The sequence below is a fragment of the Molossus molossus genome, unplaced genomic scaffold (genome assembly GCF_014108415.1).
Source record: "Molossus molossus isolate mMolMol1 unplaced genomic scaffold, mMolMol1.p scaffold_m16_p_3, whole genome shotgun sequence".
In the NCBI taxonomy this organism is placed as follows: domain Eukaryota; kingdom Metazoa; phylum Chordata; class Mammalia; order Chiroptera; family Molossidae; genus Molossus; species Molossus molossus.
Genome location: NW_023425366.1, coordinates 83526756 through 83549918, shown reverse-complemented (window position 1 = coordinate 83549918; position 23163 = coordinate 83526756). Strand labels below are relative to the sequence as shown.

General features: G+C 39.7%; 1 protein-coding gene across 1 annotated transcript; it reads left to right on the top strand.

Moving 5' to 3' along the window:
• The first annotated feature begins 2831 nt into the window (after positions 1–2831).
• On the top strand, positions 2832–16093 carry CDO1 (cysteine dioxygenase type 1). The gene is made up of 5 exons (XM_036279790.1): positions 2832–3253; positions 6546–6623; positions 8397–8551; positions 14644–14813; positions 15861–16093. Exons 1-5 carry the CDS (start codon positions 3084–3086, stop codon positions 15888–15890), a joined length of 603 nt encoding a protein of 200 aa, XP_036135683.1. The 5' UTR covers positions 2832–3083; the 3' UTR covers positions 15891–16093.
• Positions 16094–23163: the final 7070 nt, after the last annotated feature.

The following is a 23163-nucleotide window of genomic DNA, read 5'->3' as shown; positions in this document are numbered from 1 at the left end:
AGAAAGCAATACAGCAGGTTTAGTCTTATAAGCACTCTTTCCCTACATTATTCAACCCACACTGGATTATTCATTGTTCCCTGTGTTTTTCTTTTCTTACATCTACTCATAGAATTCAGTTATGGAAGTACACTTACCTTTACCCCTTCAAATCCTGCCTCTGCTTAATTCATATTTTAATTCTCCCTTAAAGCTTGTCTGAATCGGTGATGGAGGAGAAACAGTTAACTGTTCATAAGAATAGTTACAGTGAACTACCATTATTACAACACTACTGTATACTACCTTATAAACTGTCCAACACCCTTTCATGATTGTAATGCCCCTAAAAATAGGACTTTTGGGGGGTTTTTTGGTACCCACTCACATAATACTTAGTACTTTTTCTTACATACTTAATCATTAATTCATTATATATTGAGTGAATGAAATGTGTGGCTTTCAAAGTGTAATTTATTTGAAAGGCAACAGTAAAGGAAATTTGTGTAGAGTAGTCTCACCCTTACCCATGACTTCCAGTGGATGCCTACAACCCTGGATAGTACTGAACCCTACAGATACTATGTTTTTTCCTATACTTATGATAAAGTTTCCCATATATATATACCTATAAATTAGAAACAGCAATATTTAACAATAAAATAGAACAATTGTAACAATATGCTGTAAAAAAAGTATGTGAAGGGTATCTCTCAAAATACACTGTTCTCACCCTTCTTGTGATGTGAGATGATACAGTGCCTACATTATGGACCTTACAAGGTCCTCTGATTGACCCCTACTTGCAAACCCTGCTATCCATATCCATGTTCATCTGTGTTGTTATGCAAAAACTAAGTCTGCTCCCATCCTAGGGCTTTTGCAGTTACTGTTTCCTCTACTTGAAAATGTTTCCCAGAAAACAAAGTCTCACTAATATCCTTCAATCCCTGCTTAAATATCACATCAATAATATTCCCCTGAATTCTCTCTAAAATAACTCAATACCCTCAACTCTCTTCCCCCTGCTTTAGTTTTCCTCCATTGTAAATTGTATATAGTCTTTGTCCACTTCACCATGTATACTGTATATAATATTTCTTGGTGTGTCTACCTGAGCCTCTCCACCCCCGTTGGAACCTAAGCCCTCTGAGGTCAGACTTAGTTTTGTGAGCAGTGCCTGGCATGTAGTACATAATTTTTAAATGAGTTGGATGGATAGATAGATGTATATTTCCAGACCTCTAATTCTGGTGCCCTTTGGATATCCACCCCATGTCAATTACTGTCTTAAAATGTTGAAATCATTGCCCTGAGCAATGCAGAGTGCAGTTTAAAACTACTACCTCCCTGGATCTAGGTATTCCACTTACGTTACTAGAGCCTCACTTGCAACACATACCACAAAAGGTTAGCTTCTGGCATGCTTTCTACCCAAAATCCTTTCTGAACAATGGTGATTGAGCTGTCATTTGTACTTCCTAAGAATATTGTTAGCACAAGTAAATTTACACATTATACACACACACATACATACAGAGGTGGAAAAATAGGTTAAATTACCAGCCATCATTACCTAAAATATAAACCATAATGATACAAAATAAGAATACAAATAAATGTATATACATACATTGAAGCAAGGTCTAGAAAAAACAAAAGAACAGACTAGTCTTTCAGGGAAGTCTAGACCTTTAATAACCCTGAATCCAAATTATTCTATGGGTCTATAAATGAGAAAGAAGGGGGAAAAAATGAGAAAGAAGGAATCTGTACTTGCATTTCTTCTGTCCCTAACATTTTTCTTATTTCAATTCATACTTAATTTGTCTTCTCAAAGCATGCCAAGTGCTGTGTCCCACACAGAAATGCGTTTTGTTATATGTATTGCCAGTAGACTCCTCCAAGCAAACACGGACTAGAAATAAAGGATTTAAATAATCTAATTAGGCCCAGCCAGAGCGATGTCCCCTGGACTAAGGTCCCAGTTGGATTCTGAGCAGGGCACATGCCCGGATTGCCGGCTTGGTCCCCAGTAGGGGGCGTGCAGGAGGCAGCTGATTGATGTTTCTCTCTAAAAAAAATCAATAAAAACTTTTTTTTTTTAATCAAATAGGGATACCTGGCCTTTCATCGTTTTACTAGTCTTGCACAAACGTGGAGTCTCATTTGTCGAAATGTACTTCCAGTACAGTACACAATACAATATACAGATGGTGTGTTCTAGAATTGTACACCTGAAACCAATGTCACGCCAATAAATTAAATAAAAATCTTTTTTGAAAAATTTAAAGGACAACTTTGACTTACTTTCACCAAGCCTGGAGCATATTATCTATAGTTTCAATCGACCAAAACAGATCTCCATCTTAGGAGTGGACTCAACCTTTGCAAGTTCGTCACAATTCCTCAGCTCTCTCTGAAAGGAAGAGTCCCCTTCCTTTCTCAGCACCAGCCCCCCAGCCATCTTCTCCCGACCCCCCTGGTCTGCGTCCCGGGGTCTAGAACCTCTGCGGCCAAAAGGAGCCTCAGGGAACGGTGGCGGAGGGGCGCCGGGAGAGGAGTTGGGAATGGGCGGCCAAAATGCGCCCTGTTAAAGTGGGGGACAGATTGAGCGCAGCCCACCGCGAGCGCTGGGATTCCGGAGGGAAGGGCTCCTGGGAATGCTGGTTTGCTCAGAAGGCTGACGCTAAGTGCGTGAGCCTTGCCCACAGGCTCTCGCCGCCGCCGCCACCTTCCTCAGGTCACACCTCGCCTCTCCCCACCCTCCGAGGGCCATTGGTACATTCCCGCCGACTCCGAGAGCTTAAAAAGGGCCCGGGAGGCTAAACCCTGACGATTTGGTCCTGATTTGTGTACCCTTAACGTTCTACACGATCCCGAATCCTCCACGCCGCCCTGGTGCTGGTGGTGGTGGTGGTGGTGGTGGGGTGTCTCTTGATATCTTGGCCAAGAATTCTTTAAGCTGTGGATCGCAAGCGTTTGGGAGTTTTGTGCGTATAACTGCCTGGCTGGCAGCTAGATACCCTCGCCCCGGTTCCTAGGCTCTCAGCTCCTTCGCCGAAGCCCAGCAGTGAGAAAGGCGCGCCGCCACATTGCAAAGGATGGAGCAGACCGAGGTGCTAAAGCCACGGACGCTAGCCGATCTGATACGCATCCTGCACCAGCTCTTCGCTGGCGAGGAGGTCAATGTGGAGGAGGTGCAGGCCGTCATGGAAGCCTACGAGAGCGACCCCGCCGAGTGGGCAGCGTACGCCAAGTACGACCAGTACAGGTGAGTGCGCTCTCGCCCTGCCTGCTGAGGATCTCGGGCGCCTGCCGCTAAGCTCGGAGCCGCCGACTCTCGGAGTCCAGGGAGGCTCGGGAGTGGGTGGAAGGGTGGGGGTCTCGCTCTGGGAGAATGCGGGCCTCAATGCGCCCAAGCTGCCGGCGCCGAAAGGCCTTCCCCGCTCCATGCACTGCGCTTCCTCCGCCGGCGGCGAGGCTAGCCCTCCGCGCCTTGGAGCGAAGGCGGATCCTGCGAGGCTCGTCCTGCACGGAGGAGGCCGCCGCGCATCTCCAGTTTTCTATTCTGGGGAACCGACTGGCTATACTAACGGGGATCCTCCACGTTAGTGGTGCTCCCTGAAGAAAACTACATCAGTCAACCGGGGAAAGGGGTAACGGTGGAGGACACAATTCCGATGCTGGTTCTCCATCACTTCGCCCTCTATCGCCTGCAACCAGGCACCTGCCGACTGGCTTTTTTCCCCCCCTCGTAATGGAACTGTCAACTGCTCATTATCAATTTGTGGTGCCCTCTCTCCCAAACCAGTTTAACTTCCCGGACTGCGGTTTTATTTAAACCCACTATCGGGGTTTGCGAATTAAACGACTGTCTCTCATTTGCCCTCGCTCCCCCCGCAATATGCTTTTTCTTATCCTTAATATGGAACGTAAATTGAAGACCGCTGCTTCCCAGCTGCGCTGGAGTGAGATGCCCTAGGAGGCCTGGTCCTTTGTAGCTCTGGCTCTGTGATAAAGTAAAAACGAATCTCTACCATTCCTCTGGGGCCAGAAGTGAAATTTAATCACTCCGAAGAGTGAGAGGTTCTTTTCCGAAGGGTAGCTAGCCCTTCTGTCTTTATGGTTAGTTGGGTTGAGGGGGATAGTTGAAAGAGAAGAATAAGGAAAGATTACACTCTCCTTGGGAGCAGTTTCTATTAGTCATTTCACTAAACATACTTAGGGTGTTTGATAAAGTTCTGTTGGCAAGGACTGTTTCAACTGTATTTTAGGATTTGAAATAAAAAAGTGAAGCCTAGCCGCGCTGGTGCGGCTCTGTGGTTGAGTGTGGACCCATGCATGCACCAAGAGGTCGCTGGTTGGATTCCTGGTCAGGGCACATGCCCCGGGTTGTGGGCCTGATCCCCAGTGAGGGGCGTGCAGGAGGCAGCCAGTCTATGTTCTATCTCATCCATGTCTCTATTTCTCTCTCCCTCTCCCTTTCTCTCTCTCTAAAATAATAAAGAAAAAAAAAAAGTGAAGCCTACCTAGGATCCCATTTTCCACTTGCAAGTGGTTCCTATCAACTCAGTTCATGGTAAGGTCCTTGTGTGGGTGACAATAAAGTTACCAGAGTCTAGTTTTCAATTTTGCCATTAGCTCCAAGTAATTGAGGATTTGTTGTGGGCCAGGTGCCATTACAGTCACTTTGCATGTTTGTTAACTCATTTATATCTGACAGCTCTATGAGGTTGGTGACATTCTTATCCCCATTTTACAGGTGAGAAATGGTAAGCAATAAAAAGTTTAATTACCTGAACAAGGTGTCAAGAAGTAGCACCAGGATGCAAATTAGCATTATTGTTCCAGAGCCCACACTCTAAACCACTATTAAGCTCTTTGTAGACATACCGTGTATAATAGTTCTCTTCTGCTGCCTAGAGATATTATTGAGCAAATGAAATTAATTAGCCAGGGTAGGTTCTAAGTGTTCTTAATCTTTAGAAGAAGGACATTTCCAGGGGCCTTGAAATTTTCTTTACTGACAAGCTCTAAACCACTTGAAATGCAGCCACTTGGATTTATTTATTCCACAGGTATCCAAGATAACAGCTCACTAAAATAATGGGTGCAGTCCTTCCTGGGTGAGTGTTTGGAGGAGGAGAAAGGGAGGGAGAAGGGAGAACAGAAATGAATTTAATAGTATTTTTTGCATATAATAAGTATCCAAGCACTGTGAGGAATTCTGGTCTCTGACCTTGAGAAGGCCAATGCAGAAGAACCAAGACAGAATGGGTTCCAGTGGGCCAGACAGTGAATTTTCTGACAGAAGTCCCAGAAAAGCAAGAGGGATGATACGAAGACTGGTGGAGAGAGAAGTGGGATCCTGGTACAGGAACCGAATTTACTGTGAATTAAAGGCCACATGCACAACTCCTTGCTCGGTCATAGAAACCTACAAAGTGAGGATGACTGACATCTAAAGAGCATTTACTAATCACCTCCTTCAGTAATCCTGCTCTGCCAGCACTTGGCCTTCTGCTGGGGGGCAGAGGGGGAGGAAGGGTTATGTAGGACATAAGTGAACAGATGACTGTATGAACAAACACTACCCCAGAAATGAGGTAAAGATTGCTTTCCTTAAAAGTGACAGTCTAAATGAATGTCATTAAACTTTGCTAATTAGATGGCATCATTAGTACCTCTTGGACCAATAGAAACTTTGAAGTTGACTTTTTCTCTTCTCTTCTCTTCTCTTCTCTTCTCTTCTCTTCTCTTCTCTTCTCTTCTCTTCTCTTCTCTTTCTTCTTTTCTTTTTCCCTGATGCGATTGTGGTTGTTTTGGTTCAGGATTCTTTCTTTCTTTCTTTCTTTCTTTCTTTCTTTCTTTCTTTCTTTCTTTCTTTCTTTCTTTCTTTCTTTCTTTGGCTTATTACTGTTTTCTCATCATTGTAAAAAGTTCAGAATGTTAGTTACTTTCCTAATGTAGTCAGTCTCCTATGTTCTGGTACTTACACCCTCCCCACCCCCCAACACACACACACACACACACACACACACACACAATTTGTGGAGGACTTTTCATTAGGGGTACTTTTTAATGTGGTTTGTGTCTGGGCTCTAGTTAAACTAAGGAGAATTCTTGAACAACTATTTAATGAAACCTTGTTTCTCAAGTTCAGGTTTAGCTGCCTGAAGAAAAAGACAAAACAAAACAATAGCAACATGCTTGCCTAGAGCAATAAGGCCCTGTGCAAATAGCTTCGTGAGAAAGTTTTTATCAGTTTGAGGCAGTCACATGAAGAAGAAAGGAATTTGATTTTTTTTTCCTGTTAACTTTTTCATGCCATTAATTAAAACTGAACAGCTATAAATGCAGTGATTCAAAATATAAAAATGTCCAAAATAAACTGGGAAAAAATATTTTTCATTTGTGCTGGATCTCTAGTTACAAAACCACACTCAGTTGTTTAGAGGTAGAAATCGTAACATCTGTAAATGAATGATACTTTGTGACACGCTTATTTTTCCCAGTGCTTCTTTCCTGGCCCATATTCAAACTTCTGAATACATTCTTTTCAGGTACACCCGAAATCTTGTGGATCAAGGAAATGGAAAATTTAATCTAATGATTCTATGTTGGGGTGAAGGACATGGAAGGTAATACAACTATTCATTCATAAATATTTATTAGAGTATTCCAGCATATGCAATGTACAGTGCCAGGCTGGCCACAAATCTTGAGAGCACTAACCAATCTCATTTTATAACTGTCTGTCCCCTAATCCCAACAAAAAAATCTCATGGGAATTAGCATGAAGGGTTTAGGCATACACCATGTATATCAAAACTATGCCCCCCTAACCCCCGCAAATGAGTAGTAAATCAAATAGGTGGTAAACAGTTTAATTTATTCTCTCTACAAACTTTTATGAGATTGTGCTAAAACTTGACCTTTGTGGTATTTTGAATTGTGTGAATAATTGTGGGACGAAGACCCAAGCATCCAGATTTGGAGCTAGAAAAGCAGCTCACAAATTCAGAAAATGTCTTTCTACTTTAAGTTTATGGTTTACTTTCTTTATATAGAGGGTAAGGCAACTTAAACTAATTTCAGTTCTTTGAAACTTGGTTCCTTAATTATCCTTAGTTTACACATTTGCCAACATCATTACCAATTGAGTATTATCTCTTTAAACAGATCCTTCTCAGTCTTTTGAGAATGGTGCAAACAAATAATCCTGAACCATTTTTGATGGGAGAAAGGAAACAAGAATTTACAGGACTTTGGAAAATTAGGTTTATAGAATATATTTTTGTACTCAGTGGAGTGGAGAAGTTTTCACTTGTTCTCTCAATGTTTCTTCAAAGCAGATTGTATATAAAGAGTAGGATAAGGCTCTGTAGATTTAGGAAACAAATTCTCCCTATGATATATATATATATATATTTTAATCAACCTTACAGATAATCCTAATTTAATAAATTTAAATATTATTTACTCTAAGATTAGATGAATACATTTTTTTTCCCAAATCAAATTTACTTTATTTTTTTCACAAATATTGGGATGTAATCACAGCTGGATACTCTAAATCTATAAAATGTTAGCATTATATATACATTACAGTATAATTTTAGGGTGGTGGTAGTAGATACACACATGCCTTTTGTTCCCCAAAGGAAGGATAAAAGAGAGAAAGCCTGGGAAAAATCATTAAATTTTAAGTGATCTTCTCAGTGTGATGCAAAGATTACAGATGATTATTTTTGTTCTTCCTAAAAATTCTCCAATGTGGTTTTATAATCAAGTTTTAGCCCAGCTTAACTGAGTTATTTAAAACTATGTCTTGGAGAAGATAAAAGGTTGTTGGTTTTGTGTTTCTCATATGAAAGTAGTATTATAACAAGGTTTAAAAAATTTAACTTCTTTAGTAGGGGGTATGCATGAAAACTATACCCCTTATATGCATTGATGTGGAAGATTTTTTTTTTTTTTTTATCCTCACCCGAGGATATTTTTCCATTTTTTGTACAGATAGAGTGGGAGGGAGAGAGAGGAAGGGAGAGAGAGAGAGAAACATCGACGTGAAGGGACACATCGAGTGGCTGCCACCCGCACGACCAACCAGGGCCGGGGACAAACTGCAACCGAAGTACGTGCCCTTAGCGGAACCGAACCCGGGTCTCTCCAGACCACAGGCCGACGCTATAACCACTGAGCCAAACTGGCCAGGGCTGATGTGGAAGATGTTTTATTTATTTTGAACAATGTGGAATTATAAATTGATGATATTTCAAAATCCAGCTGAAATGGATTTTGTCCTGGGAGATAACCTATTGACAGTGTGCAGCTATAAGCTCTGGGCTGTTACTGCAGGTCTGGGTGCTGGACCATCTACTGAGTTCGATTGTCATTTTGTGTATATATAGCAGTATCCATGACCACACCAACTCTCACTGCTTTCTGAAGATGCTGCAGGGAAATTTAAAGGAGACATTATTTGCCTGGCCTGACAAAAAATCCAATGAGATGATCAAGAAGTCTGAAAGAATCTTGAGGGAAAACCAGTGTGCCTACATCAACGGTAACGTCCAGTACCTTTTTTCTAAGGGCAAGTGCGAAAGACCTTTAACTCCCATCTGAAATATTGGTTACTTACACATGTGCAATACAACTTGAATCATGGAGTCATGATTTCAAATACTTGGGAAGGGGCCTGAAAGCAGTGCATTTTACTTTTTAAAGTTTTGCATCTGGACTACAATCACTTAATTAGAAGCACATGTGTGTAGATTAGTGCCGACTGAAAAGTCATTTACCTGCCAAGTCTTAGGATAGTTAGAATTGAATATGAATTTACTTATGTAGAGCCTTTTAATAAAGGAATGAGGCCAAGGTGGAAATATTAGTCTTTGTATTAGAAAATATAAAGAAGTGGCCCTGGCTGGATAGCTCAATTTGTTAGAATGTCATCCTGTATGCCAAGGTTGAGGGTTTGATCCCCAGTCAGGGCACATACAAAAACCAACCAATGAATGCATAAATAAGGGTAACAACAAATTAATGTATTTCTCTCTCTCTCTCTCTCTCTCTCTCTCTCTCTCTCTCTCTGCCTCCCTCCCTCTCTCTCCTCCCTCTCTCTCTCTCTGAAATCAATCAATAAAAAAAATTTTTTTTTAAAAAGAAAGTGTAAAGAAATGTTCTGGAAGTAGTTACCAATGCTAGCTAATCCCTGTTTTTCTAAAATGCATATAACGTACTTAAAAGATTATACTCAAGGGAAACTTTATAAAGCACATTATGTAGCAGTGATTTATAGCTCTCTCATCAAGAATTTTTTCTTTCCCTGAAATGTGATATGGTAAAGCCAAATGCTTTTTAGGAGAGGCAGTGATTAACATCTGTATTCTTAAAGCTTATATGAGATCATTTATTCCCATTTACAGATGAGATTCCAACACATAGGAAGATTAAATAACTTGTCCAAGTCACAACTTTTAAGTGGCAGCCAGGATTTGAACCTAAGCAATTTGATTCCAAAAGTCATACTCTTATTGGATGCTATCCCACTTACATACAATAAAGTATTACAGAGATTTTTCTGGCAAGGCAGGATCTTCTTTAAAGACAAGTATTGGACTTGATATGTGGATTAAATTTGTTTATTAGTTTCAGAATGCACTTAAAAAGGTCAGATTTTACAGTAGTTTCCCATTACCTGTGGGGGATATGTTCCGAGACCCCATTGAATACCTGAAACCATGGTTAGTAATGAACCCTATATATACTGTTTTTTCATATACACACATACCTATGATAAAGTTTTGTTTATAAATAAGGCACAGTAAGAGACTAAAAGCAATGATTAATGATAAAGTAGAACAATTATAACAATATACTGTAATAAAAGTTATGTAAATGTGGTCTCTCTCTCTCTCTCTCACAATATCTGATAAAGGAGATGGCCACTAAGTGGCTGAAGGGCAGGGAGCCTATACAGCAGGTTGGACAAAGGGATAATTCATGTCTGGGTGGGATGGAGCGGGAGATTTTATCATGTTACTCAGAATAGCACACAATTAAAAATTTACGGTTTATTTTTGAAATTTTCCATTTAATGTATTCACACCATGGTTGACCACAGGTAACTGAAACTGCAGATAAAAGGGGACTACTACATGGGAGGTTTTACCCCCATTCACATCACACAAGGTGTTCGTTTCTTATGTAGTAGGAAACTCTTATTTGAGGATTGCTGTATATCCGAGACACACCAGATTTTCAAGAACAAGTTTGATGCCCATGTAACTCACAATAAAGCAAAAAGCCTTTTGGAATAATTACTTTCAGCTAGCCACAGTCTTTGTGAAGCCAGATTAGATCTTGAAGAATAGGTAAAAGACCTACAATGCAAAGAGTGTAGGAACCAAGCAGATAATAGGAGTATAGGAGCCGCAGCGGGGAATAAGGCTGTGGGAACTGGTGTGTGCAAGCCACAGAGCACCAATGGGCACCCAGCACCAGTGAGATCATTCTGATTTCTTTTTCCACAGAAATAAGAAATTCTGATTTTTATGGGAAAGTTTGCCAATTAGTAAAATAGTGGGTGGAATAAGCTCAATATTTCTGTGCCCCATATGATCAGAAATCACAAATTTACAACCTTTGATTTTTACAGATGCAGGAGGAGTGTAGATAGATACCGATTAGTGGGAAAGCTGTTTTACGTACAGGGAAGAGCATGAGTGAAGGCATAGTTGCTGCAAAAAATAAAGACCAGTCAGGAATGGTCCAGCTGGAGGGAAGACGGGAGAAGGGGCTTGGAGAGGAATAGTGGGAGAGTAAACGGGGGTCTGTCCTGGGCCTCCAAGACCAGCTTAAAATAAGAGCTTGCTTTATCAGCAGAATTTTATTTGAGAATCTCTCTTTTTTTTAATTGACCATTTTCACCATTATTTTTTTAAATTTTGTTTTCTTTATTGATTTGAGAGAGAGAGGAAGGGCGAGAGAGAGAAAGATAGAAATGTTGATGAGTGAGAACATTAATTGGCCGCCTCCTGTGCGGGATTTGACCCACACCCTGGGCATGTGTCCTGACCGGGAATCAAACCAATGACCTCTTGGTGCATGAGTCAATGCTCAACCACTGAGCCACACCAGCTGGGCTATTTGGGAATATCTTGATCATTTTGGTAGCAGTGTACAAAACATAAAGTGGAGGAAAGGGAGAACTGGGGCAAGGAGACCAAGTTCCCTATTATAATAGACAAAATGTAACCATGGCCAGGATCAGTCTGGCGTCCATAAGTATCAACAAGTTCAGAATCACTGTGACAGAGGGTACACCATAAGGAAAAGAGGCAAAGACCAAAAATAATAATGTTGAGATTATTAACAATTGGGATCAGACATGAGCTTCCGGAGGTTCTTCAAAGGATTGGTAACTAGTTTTTGTGGGGCCTTTGCTTACAGAATTGTCCAGCATGCATTGGGTGGTGTGTATCTTTGCAGTTGGAGGAACAAATAATTTGTGTAAGGGCAGTCAGTTCTTAAGAATGTTGAACTTCTGTTCAGAATTGTGCTTAAGCCAGTATACTGTGAAAGCAGCAAGCTATAGAATTAAAGAGTTTGCAGATGTGAGAATTAGGCCCCATTTTTAGAAGTAAGAAAAGCTGAAGATTCTTAAGTTGTGAATTGTTTAAAGGTAGTTTAGCTGGGAGCAGAACCTAAGTCTTCTGCTTCTAGGCTTTGCTGTTCATCATGCAAATTCATGGAGCTAGATCATAAAGCATAAGGCAAATTAGGTGCCTACATTAGCTACACTAATTACACTGAATTCTCTCCTGATTGGTCCTCAAACTCTATAAATTTCTCAGCATACTTTTTTAAAATCATGTATTTTGTCCTTATTTCTTTATTTTAATCTTTGAGACATCCCCTCCAGGGTCTTTGACCAGCTTCTGTGTGGACTGTTTGATCTCCAGGCCAGGGCTCCACTGTCATTCTGGGGTCCCCTCACATCATTCGGGCTTTCCCTTTGCCATCTTCTTTTGCTAATTCCCTTGTTTCCTGATCTGTGTCTACTTCATTCTTGGTCCAGGCCCTTGTTTTAAAGGAGCATATCCAGTAGCTCTATGAAGAAGGGTTCGTGGAAAGAAATTTTTTTGAGCCCTGGCTGGTTTGGCTCAGCAGTTAAGAGTGTCAGCCTGCGGTCCGGAGAGACCCGGGTTCAGTTCCCGCTAAGAGCACGTACCTCGGTTGCAGTTTGTCCCCGGCCCTGGTTGGGTCGTGTGGGTGGCAAACACTCGATGTGTCCCCTTCACGTCTATGTTTCTCTTGCTCTCTCTTTCTCCCACTCTATCTGAACAAAATGTCGAAAAATATCCTCAGGTGAGGATTTAAAAAAAAAAAAAAAAAGACATCTTTTTGAGATCTCATATATCTAAAACCTCTATATTTAACCCTTGCAATGTGATTGCTAATTTAGCTGGATAAGGAATTGTGACCTGACAATCATATTCTCTCAGAATGATGAAGGTGCTGCCTTATAGTTTTCAGTCCTTTTTTATTATTATTTATTTTAGAGAGAGGGAAGGGGGAGAGACAGAAACAGAGACATAGATTTGTTTTTCCACTTGTTTATGCATTCATCAGTTGTGCTTGTATGTGCCCTGACTGGGGATCAAACCCACAGCCTTGCTGTATTGGGGCAACGCTCTAACCAAATGAGCTACCGAGGCAAGGCTTTCAGTCTTGTTGAAAGTCTGCTGTCGTTCTGATTCTTGAATCTTTCTATGAAGCCTATTTTTTCTTTCTAGAAACTTTTGAGATCTCTTTTGTTATATTGTCTCTGTCCCTAGTGTTATAGTGATGATGTACGTGTTTTATGACTCTCATGTGCTGGGTACTCAATGGGTTCTTTCTTTTTTTTCCTTTTGCGGGAGGGAGAGAGACACATCGAGTGGTCGCCACCCACACAACCCCAACCGGGGCCAGTGACAAGCTGCAATAGAGGTACGTACCCTTAGCAGGAACCCAACCCAGGACTCGGGTCCGCGGGCCAGCGCTCCAACCGCTGAGCCAAACCGGCCAGGGCTCGGTGGGTTCTTTCAATCTGGAAATTCATGTCCTTCCATTCAAGAAAATAACTTTGTCCAGTTATTTCTGTGACTTTTTTTTTTTCTGTTTATGAAACTCCTATTGCTCAGATATTAAACCTCCTCTTGATTTATTTTATCTTTTGTTCCTCTTTTCGATCTTTGTTCTTTTGTTCTTTGAGTCTTCCTCAGCTTCCCCAGTTTTTCTTTTAAAATTTCTATTCAAGTTTTTATTTCTAAAAGCTCTTTTTATTCTCTGGTCCTTTCATAGTATTTTCTCTTATCTCTCTGAGGCTATTAATGATAAGTTTGTTTTTAAGTCTTCTCCTGAATTATGTCTGTTTCTAGTTGCTTTTTTTCAGGTTGCTCTGGCCACTGTGTTTCATACTTGTTCAAATGTCTGGTGACCTTGGCTGTGTGCTAATATTTAAAAACCAGTGGAAAAAAATGTCAGTTGGTAGCTCTAAACACTGGACTTTGTTCTAGGATAATCTGACAGCGCTTTTCTTTGGTAAGGATACAACCAAGGGCAGGCAGTATCCTTAGGGCTTTGTTCTTGAGCCAATCAGATTCCCTGAGAAACTGCTTCCCACCTCCTGCCTGGAGAAAAAAAAATTCCTGTCTGGCAGCGAGGTGGTGAAGAGAGTGGAGCTGTTCCATTCAGCATATAAATTTTCACTTTGTACACCTGTTTTTCACCTGCCCTGAGTTCATCTATTATATTCTTTTTAGATACTAGACCTCAGACTTCTCGGGGGGAGGGGAGAGAGAAGTGGTGAAAGGGATGTGAGACTGGACTAAGTGGGCCTTTAACCAGTTCTTGTTGTTTTGCCCCATCTTCATGCCCATTTCCAGAAATACCAAGCTGCCAATTTCTGAGCTCTTTGGGAAGTTCACAATATAAACCAGATTATTTCTTGGCTATCTCCATGTGTCAATGAATATTTAGCTTTCTCTGTTCTGCAAAGCTATTCATCTACAGTTAACCCTGAGTGACTTGGGTTTGAACTGGATGGATCCACATATACACAGATTTTTTTTTTTCCAATAAATACCTGTAATGTTTTTGGCCCAAGGTTGGAAGTCCATGGGTGTGGAGTACTGACTATATGCATTGATGTATGCTGTTTTATACAGGGCAGTGGGAGACTCGAGCATCCTCGGATTCCCCCATAGATACTGAGGGACAACTAAACTTTTGTGGGAGTCAAAAGTTATATGTGGATTTTTGACTGCAGAGGGTGGGAGTTGGCACCTCCTAATGTCCATGTTGTTAAAAAATCAACTGTACATAAGCTTTTACATTTTTAGTAATGTTTTCTCTTTTTCTATTTTCTTTGTATGTTGATGCCATTTTTGTTCTTTTACTAAAGTTATAGGGGTTTTCAGGAAAGAACAGAGTGCATATGACTTACTATCTTTAATAAGAAGTTCAATTCCAACTAATTTTTCTCAATTAATTTTGTTCAGTTCTAACTAATTTTTGTTAATTCCATATGTACCCAATTGATTTATGATCTTAGATGACTGACAGCTATCATCTAAAATTGTTTATCTGTTCTTCTTGGATGTTGTTTAGATTCCATAGGTTTACATCGAGTAGAAAATATCAGCCATACAGAACCTGCCGTGAGCCTTCACTTGTACAGCCCACCTTTTGATTCATGCCATGCCTTTGATCAAAGAACAGGGTATAAAAACAAAGTCACCATGACATTCTATAGCAAATTTGGGATCAGGACTCCATTTGTAAGTATAATTTCTCTCCTAGATTTAAGTGCTTTGAGACAACATAATACTGTATGTGTTGCTTTTTTGTTCTAGATATTACTTGAATATTTTAAGTAGCCTTGAATTGAAGTTTAGCTGAATCTTAATTGAGGGGAAAGGTTCCTTATATCCTAATTCTTTAACTTTGTAGACTATATTTTTACTTTATAAATAAATTTAAATTAGATGTAAGGAATTATTGAGAAAGTTCAAAATGTATCCTCATTTCTAGAGAAAATTTTTTTATTTATTAGAGAAATAAGAGTGAAATCTATTTGATAAAACTTCTTAGGTCTAATTTGCTGGGACAACACAAATAACTTGCACAGTTAATCTTTGCAAAGTTTGAGATCCTATTTCGATGATACAAATAAAGAAACTTGCCCAGCCGGTGTGGCTCAGTGGTTGAGCATTGAAATAATGGACCACGAGGTCACCAGTTGGATTCTGGATCAGGGCACATGCCCAGGTTGTGGGCTCCATCCCCAGTAGGGGGCGTGCAGGAGGCAGCCAGTTGATGTTTCTATCTCTCCCTCTCCCTTTATCTCTCTCTAGAAAAATCAATAAAACATATTAAAAAAAGAAAGAAATTCTCCTGTTTTGATTGCCATATTACTTTTTATTTCAGTAGTGATGCTATTCAGACCACAAACAAATGACAGTAGACTATAACAACATGTTGAGGAACAAGTGTTTCCACCTAAAAATAGTAAGGCAACCAATAGTAATATGATATAGCAATCTTCTGCCTCTGGTGAAATAAAATGGCCACTTAGGGGAATGTAAAGATTGAAAACCATTCTCGTGAATCTTATAAAAGTACAACCTTTGAGAGAAGCTAGGGCAGAATTTTCTGCATTTTGATCCCCAAGAACTACTCCATGACAGGAACAAAACAACAAGGCTCTACAGCCACTGCTGAGTTTTCATACACTGATTTAAAAAAAAAAGCAGGACTGTTTAGAACAAGCAGAAATGTCTGGTATGAAGATTCTCATGCAGTTTTCTTTTTTTTCTTTCTTACAGGCAACTTCTGGATCACTGGAGAACAACTAAGGAGCACCAAGCCCTCTAAGGGTTGCAGAAAGTTCCGCCTTGGACAGACAGGAGGGCCTTCCACCCTGTGCTGTTCAGTCATACACTTTACAAAGCCAATACTTAGATCTCCAGTAAGGCAGATGCCAATTATAAGGCATTCAGTGAGCAAATAGTGACCTGAGCTACTACAGAAGAAAAATCCCTTAAGAAAAAAAAAAAAAGCTTGTGATTTTTAAAGGCCAAATCAAGTGCTCTCCTGGTTTTATTCTGTAAATCCATTGGAACCATACAGGGAATGTCAGCGAAGGTTTTTATAGCTTTTGGAAATACTTTAGTCTCTGAACTGTAATTAGCAATTAGTAAAAACAAACTACAGACATCAAATGCCTGTCTTGTGACTTGGATGACTAAATGTCTTCAGTATACTTTGTATGTTCTTAATATTTGAAGAGTTTTTTTTTTAATCTGTAGATTTTATTTTTTCAATCATATTTTACAAATTCCTATTCTATAAATAATAAGATGTTGTAGATAGAGAAACTTAAGGTACTTTGACAGTTGATAATGAAATGAAGGGCAAAGGATTTAGAAAAGTACAGGTACCCAAAGCCCTGATACCCCGAAAACATAATCTCATGTCTGGTGTGTCCAGTGGTCATAGTCAAAGACTTTGTACTGCTCTCAAATTCCCAAATAATTTTAATAAAACTGGATTTGAACACAATTTGAAGTTGTCTTTCTGTTTAATTTCATAAAATTTATAGTTTCTTAAATTTGGGTAACCTATCAAAAAACAGTGCTAAGTATGATTTTCTGACATAAGACTATGAGAGGGCCCAAAAACTACATTCAGAAATGGTTTTACATATGTTCACTAATTGGTTGGAAATACTAACCTGAGGGACTAACTGTAGACATAACCAATTTTGCCTAAAAATTGTGTGCAGGTCTGTACAAGCAGACCTCATTTTATTGCACTTCACAGACATTGCATTTTTTTTTTTTTTACAAATTGAAGGCAAAAGACCCTCTACCAGCAAAAAGATTACAGCTTGCTTTATAGCAGTGGTCTGGAACCAAACCTGCAATATCACTGAGATAATGCCTGTCCGTGTTTAAATGTGAATTTTCCAGTTTTTAAAAACTGGAGATTTCATAGAAGAATAAGATGTGGATTTCTGCTTTTTGGAAATTTGAAGTATGTCACAACACTGGACTGCATTGAATTTTCGTTGGCATCAGTCAGCTAGGCTAGGGTCTGTCCCTTAGATGGGGCCACCCTTCCAATCTGCAGCAGCCCCCAACTTGCCTATTTCCTTGATGTATGTTACCAGCAAAACCCACATATGCATTTGAGTTTGCTACCCCTACTTTAGGCAGTTTTCTTAGGAATATCTGTCATCATCTTGGTATTTCATTATCTCTAGAAACTTAATTAGAGAGTAATGTCTTTTGAAGATAGTTCTACATAGGTCATTGGCTGCATTTATACCATCTTGGAATTATTTACATCTTTACATCTTTGCTTCCTCTTATCTTTGTGAAGGATGGTAACATTTATTGAGTGCTTACTACATACCAGGTTATGAGTTGTTTAGATGTACTAACAAACTTAATTTTGTTAATAAAACAAACCTCCTCATGAATTAGGTACTTTAGTAGTTTTCTACTGCTGCTGTAACATCATCACAAACTCAGTGGCTTAAAGCAACACACATTGTATTTTCCTACAGCTTCATAGGTCAAAAGTTGAACAGTTTTACAGTGCTAAAATCAAGATACAAGCAGGGCTGCGTTTCTTTCTGTAAATTCTGGGTAGGATCTATTGTATTGGGTTTTTCTTCTGGAGACCACTGTGATTTGGTATCCCCTTCCTTCATCTTCAAAGCCAGCAATGGCAGACTTAGTTCTTCTATATCTTAGCATTCTGATCTATTCTCTCCTCTTGTACTTTGAAGGACTCAAGTGATTAGATAACATCTCCATCTCTAGGTTGTACCCTTAATCCTATCTGTAAAGTCTCTTTTGCTGTGTATGGTAACATATTCATAGATTCTGGGGATTAGAACGAGGACTTTTGTGAGGTTATTCTGCCTGCCACAGTTTGCTCTCTTGCTCCCAATGAGCCATGCCTATCCCACATGCAGAGTAGGTCCACCCCATCCCAAGACCCCCAAAGTCTCATCCCATCACAATGTCAACTGAAATTCCAAAAATCCTATCTAAATTATATCTCATCATTTACATTCAGTATGGGTATAATCCATACTGGGACACAATTATTCCCAATATTTAAACCTGTTGAGCATAGTTTAGAAACTTATCAAACTATCAAAAGTTATCCAGCCAAGAAACTACAGGGCTACGATTTGATTCTAAGCAACCTTGCTTTAAAACTCATTCTTTTTATACTCAAGCCTTTCAGGATGAGAGAAATGTAGGCCACTTCCCATTTTTGCTTTCTATTTTTAAACAACAAAATTATGGTGTATTTATAGTTTTATATGTATGGTATATTTCGATGTTTAATGTATTGCACTTGTAACATACATAAATGTGGTAATACCCTATTTATGACAAGTAATGGCCAAATCTGAATTTGAGGATCCTTGTACATGTGAGGTTCAACCTAAATGGCTGCTCTGGTGGTCCTGGCCATCCTGCCCAGCCTGACCTCTGTGATTAGCTCTGTTCACTACTGCTCATGACAGCGTTCACAGAGAAGCAGCATGCTTCTAGAGTTGCTCAGCACATGGTTGGGTTGATGAGGTGTATGTATACACGGCAAGGCAGTGAAGCCATCAAGACTCAAAGAGATTATGTAGGAGGGAAAAGGAACATCGAGGGATGGAATCATGCTGGTTGCTTAGGGTGAATGGGGTGTAAAAGAAGAGGGTAAGGACCTGAGTCTAGAAGAGGAGAATGGGCCCTGTGTGTGAAGAGACAGTGAAGGGCTGGTAGTGAGCCCAAGAACCATCTTAGCACTCAGTACCTCCCTTCTTACCTACAGTTCAGGCCTCAGCACTTACTGTTCATGCTGCCTGGTATGCCCCTTCACGCTCTTTCCATGGCTGGCTCTTGTTGTCCTTTTGATGTCAGCTTAAAAGCCATCTCCCCAGAAAGGGATTCCCCAACCACCTATCTGAAGGTAAATCTCCAGGCACTCTCCATCCAATTTCATTGACACACTTACAGTTATCTAAAAACTGTCATGTCTTTTTTCACTTCTTTATCATCACATTCTACTAATAGGATGCAAGCCTCATGGGGTAGAGACATTGTTTCATTCATTGCTGTATCCTGAGCACTTAAACCACATTTGACACAAAGGAGGTGTTCTTTTTATGAAATGAATGGAAAAACTTTCAATCTCCTTACATAAGAGTTGTATTAACAAACCCTTGTTGCTATGGTCTCTTCTACGTACCACCAAATCATGTGCCATGTTATCTTTACTAAGTATAGAAATTCTAAGGACCTTTTTTGTTTTAAGCCACAGACTTATTTCTTCTGTTGTCTATGTCAGAGGCTTATCTTTTGGTGTGGGTTTGTTAATCATGTACTTAGACAAACTAGTTGATGTGTATTTTATGGGAAGGGGCAGCATTAATTATCCCACTTAGCAATGGTGCTTAACCTTTTTTTTTTTTTTCTGATTCAGATCACTTTTTAAATCTCTGAATGCTAAAGAACTCTCCAGAGAGTTCAGAACAAATATGCATACAATTTCAGATTAGATTTCTGGACCTTCTGAAGTTCACTAGGGACCCCAGTTGAAGATCCCTGTCATGTGGGAGTCAAGACAAATGGGAAGTAGTGGCTATTTCACTCCATTTTCTGAAATAGGAGGGCACTAGATAGCTGGGCGACTGATTAATCTTTCAAACATTACAACAGGGTTTCTAGGAAACACCAGAGACCAGTGCTACTTTGTCCAAGGCACGTCCACACATTTCACAAGATCTGCTATCTCTCTTTCTAAAAACATTTCAGATACTTTAGAAAAAAAAATTTCACAATGTTATTTATCCAGTGAGTTGATGCTTTCTACACAGCATCAAATATTACACAGAGGACAAATATTATGTGATTCCACTTATATGAGATACCTAGAATACCCAATTCATAAAGACAGAAAGTATAGAGCTTTTCAGGGACTAGGGGATGAAGGAAGTTATTTGTTCAATGGATACAGAGTTTCTTTGGGAGATGATGAAAATAATTTGGATATAGATAGTGGGAATGGGTCCACAGCATTGTGAATGTATTTGATACCACTGAATTGTACATTTATAAATGGTAAAAAATGATAAATATGTATATTTTCCTACCATAAAAAAAGTTATTTCTAAAAAAAAAAAAAAGGTGCATATGGAAAAAGGTACATGTGGGGTGTGTATGTATGTATTGAAATAGATAAGATGTACTGTCATACAAAATGCAAATGATATGAAAGGTATATGGTGAAAGTTTCCTTTCCATTCATCTCCTCAGGCTCTCAGTTTCTCTAGAGGTCACCGAGTTTCTTGTGTTTCTTGTGTGTCCTCATTTATTTTTGCCATTATTTATACATGGAATGGCATCCTAAAGTCCATGTTGTGCACTTACAAGGAGACCTTTCCTTATCAGAATGCAAACAGTTCCTGCATTCTTTTGGACTGCTGGCTGTGTGGTATTCCATTGTATGAATGTACATAGTTTAGTTCACCAGTCCTCTGCTGACGAACTTTGATGTGATTTCCAACCTTTTCCAACTACAAACAATTCTTCAATGAATAACCACGTGCATAATGTCATTTCATAAATATCAGTTGATTGTTTCTTTATTATGAAACAACCAAGATAACTCAGCCCAGGAAATGAGGTAATGAGAGGTCATTGCAAGTTGCCCTGACTGAAGAGTACCTCTTTGTGCAGAATTTATCACCTGATGTCATCGCCATTCAGTTCAGCCCCTTCCACTTTGCTCATTGGTCAAGTGTGTTCATGTGGACCCTCCAGTGCTGTCAGAGCTTAACACTCACAGAGATTACTTATCACTGTCAAGAAAGCTCAGGGAGCCCTGGCCGGTTTGACTCAGTGGTTGGAGTGTTGGCCTGCAGACCAGAGAGTCCCGGGTTCGGTTCTTGCTAGGGGCACGTACCAAAAAAAAAAGAAAAGAAAGAAAACCCAGGGAAAGTCCATGTGTCGGTGGTCAATTTACAATTCTGCTTGTGCTCAGTAGGAAAGTTGATGCATTTCCTGTCTTTTGTTTTTGTTCTTATCACTGAGTTTTTTGAGTGGTTGAAGAAGATGTGATAGGTAGAGGGCTTCATGTGCTATTTGAAAACATGCCTCACAGGTTTCTTAATGAGGGGCATTTTGTTTATTTTTTGAGTAATTCAGAGAGACATAAAGCTGTGAGACACTGAGATCTACTGAATATAGTTCTGAGCACTGATTTAAACCTCTATCAGTCTGAGAGACATCCATATACAAGCTCAAGGAAATGGTCATCTGCTTAAAATATTTATATCTATATACTATAGTGATATGTATAATGTTTACCTAAAACACAACCAGAAAAATTCCTTGTACATGATGGGTATACATATTATACCACTAGGAAGTAATCTAATGCAACTGTAGATTGATTAACCCTCAATGCTAAGAACCCTCCTAGGCACGTCATAGCAGAAGTGTCATTACAACAGATCATTGTGATGTACTTTTCAGTGAAAGCTGTATGATTATCATGAGTTTATGCTGGATTCATCTGATAAATATAAAATAATTGTATTATGAAATCGTGAAGATGAAATGTACTTGAGTGAGCATTTAGCCAAACAAACCTTTTGATAAATGAAGAAACTGAGGCAGGTGAGGTTAAGGTAAACCAACATAACTGAGCAATGTTGTACTAGTGCAGGTTCATACAGACCCATGGGAGCTGATCTTCAGGAATTTTAGAAGCTGATTGCGAGGTTAAAGTTGGCTCTAGTGGGAGTACTTACACTGTAGAAATCTGTCAATGCTACAGATTAGGGTGATTCTCTTCCCCCAGGGAGCGTGTTGTTAAACATTTGCCGCCATACCATTTTATCTAAGGCTAGTCAACCAATTCAAAATTAAGAAAAGGTTTGCCTGGACTATTTAAATATACATTTTTATCTTTTAATTTTAATTGGACATTTATATTTTTAAATCACTTTTGCTTATATAGACATATGTTATTGTCACTTTAGAGATAATCCTTTAAGGTAAGACAGGGATACTATTTCTCCCAGCCTCCTTTCAGAGATAAGGACATTTAGGCCCATGTAGATGCAATCTTTTACCCAAGGACACGCAAGTAGGTAATGGAAAAACCCAAATAGATGTTGGTTCTGCCCAGGACACATTGTACCTTTGGCAAAAGAGAAAAACTATTAAGCAGGGACAGAAAGTCAACAATGTGACCAACGCAATGATGACTCTATGGCTTTTCTGTCTGAAATCTGTCATTTGGTTCCTGACTTCACAGTTTAAAAAAATAAACTCATGAGGCACTTAGGCTGAATGGGACAGCGAAGAGTCTTATTTTTCCTGAGTGAATCCAATTAATTATTATGTCATAGCAGAGGTTGGAACTGGCCTGTGCTTTCATTTCTACTTATTTGACAAGGCACAGGGTATAAACGTAGGGACTATATTCATAGTTATACCCCATGGCACCAGACCAATATGTTTTGATTAGGACTCACTAAATTGCAAGTGACAAAATGTGACCCAAACTAACTTCATTAGGACAAATTCAAGTAACTGTATAGTTAAAGAGATACTCAGGCAAGGGTGGGCTGAGAAGTTTAAACATTTTTTTAAGACTCTGTCTTGCTCTCCACCTTTCTTGACTCTAAAGTCTGTCCTTGTGGTGTTAAGATGACTCCCAATATCTCCAGGCTCAGAACTTCAGTTTTAATTTTGGCATGATAAGGGGCTGTTTCTTCAGTCTGTTCGTAGTGATATGGGCTGATTGTATCACATGCCAGTCCCTGATGCACTCACTATGGCCAACAGGGTATGCTCTCCACCCTGGCCCAAGTCATATGTTTGCCTATGGAGTCAGGAGTGGAACCAGTCCACCAAATCAAATGGATTGGTGTGGGGGGTGGGGTCACTAAGGAAAATTGGAATTCTCTTATGAGAATAAAGGGGGAGACTAGTTGCTAGGCAGACAAAAATCAGTAGATTTTTTAGTACTTTGGAACTGAGTAGCTCAATAGATATTGGTTAAATTAATGAGTGAAGAAATGAATCAAAGATCATAGAAACT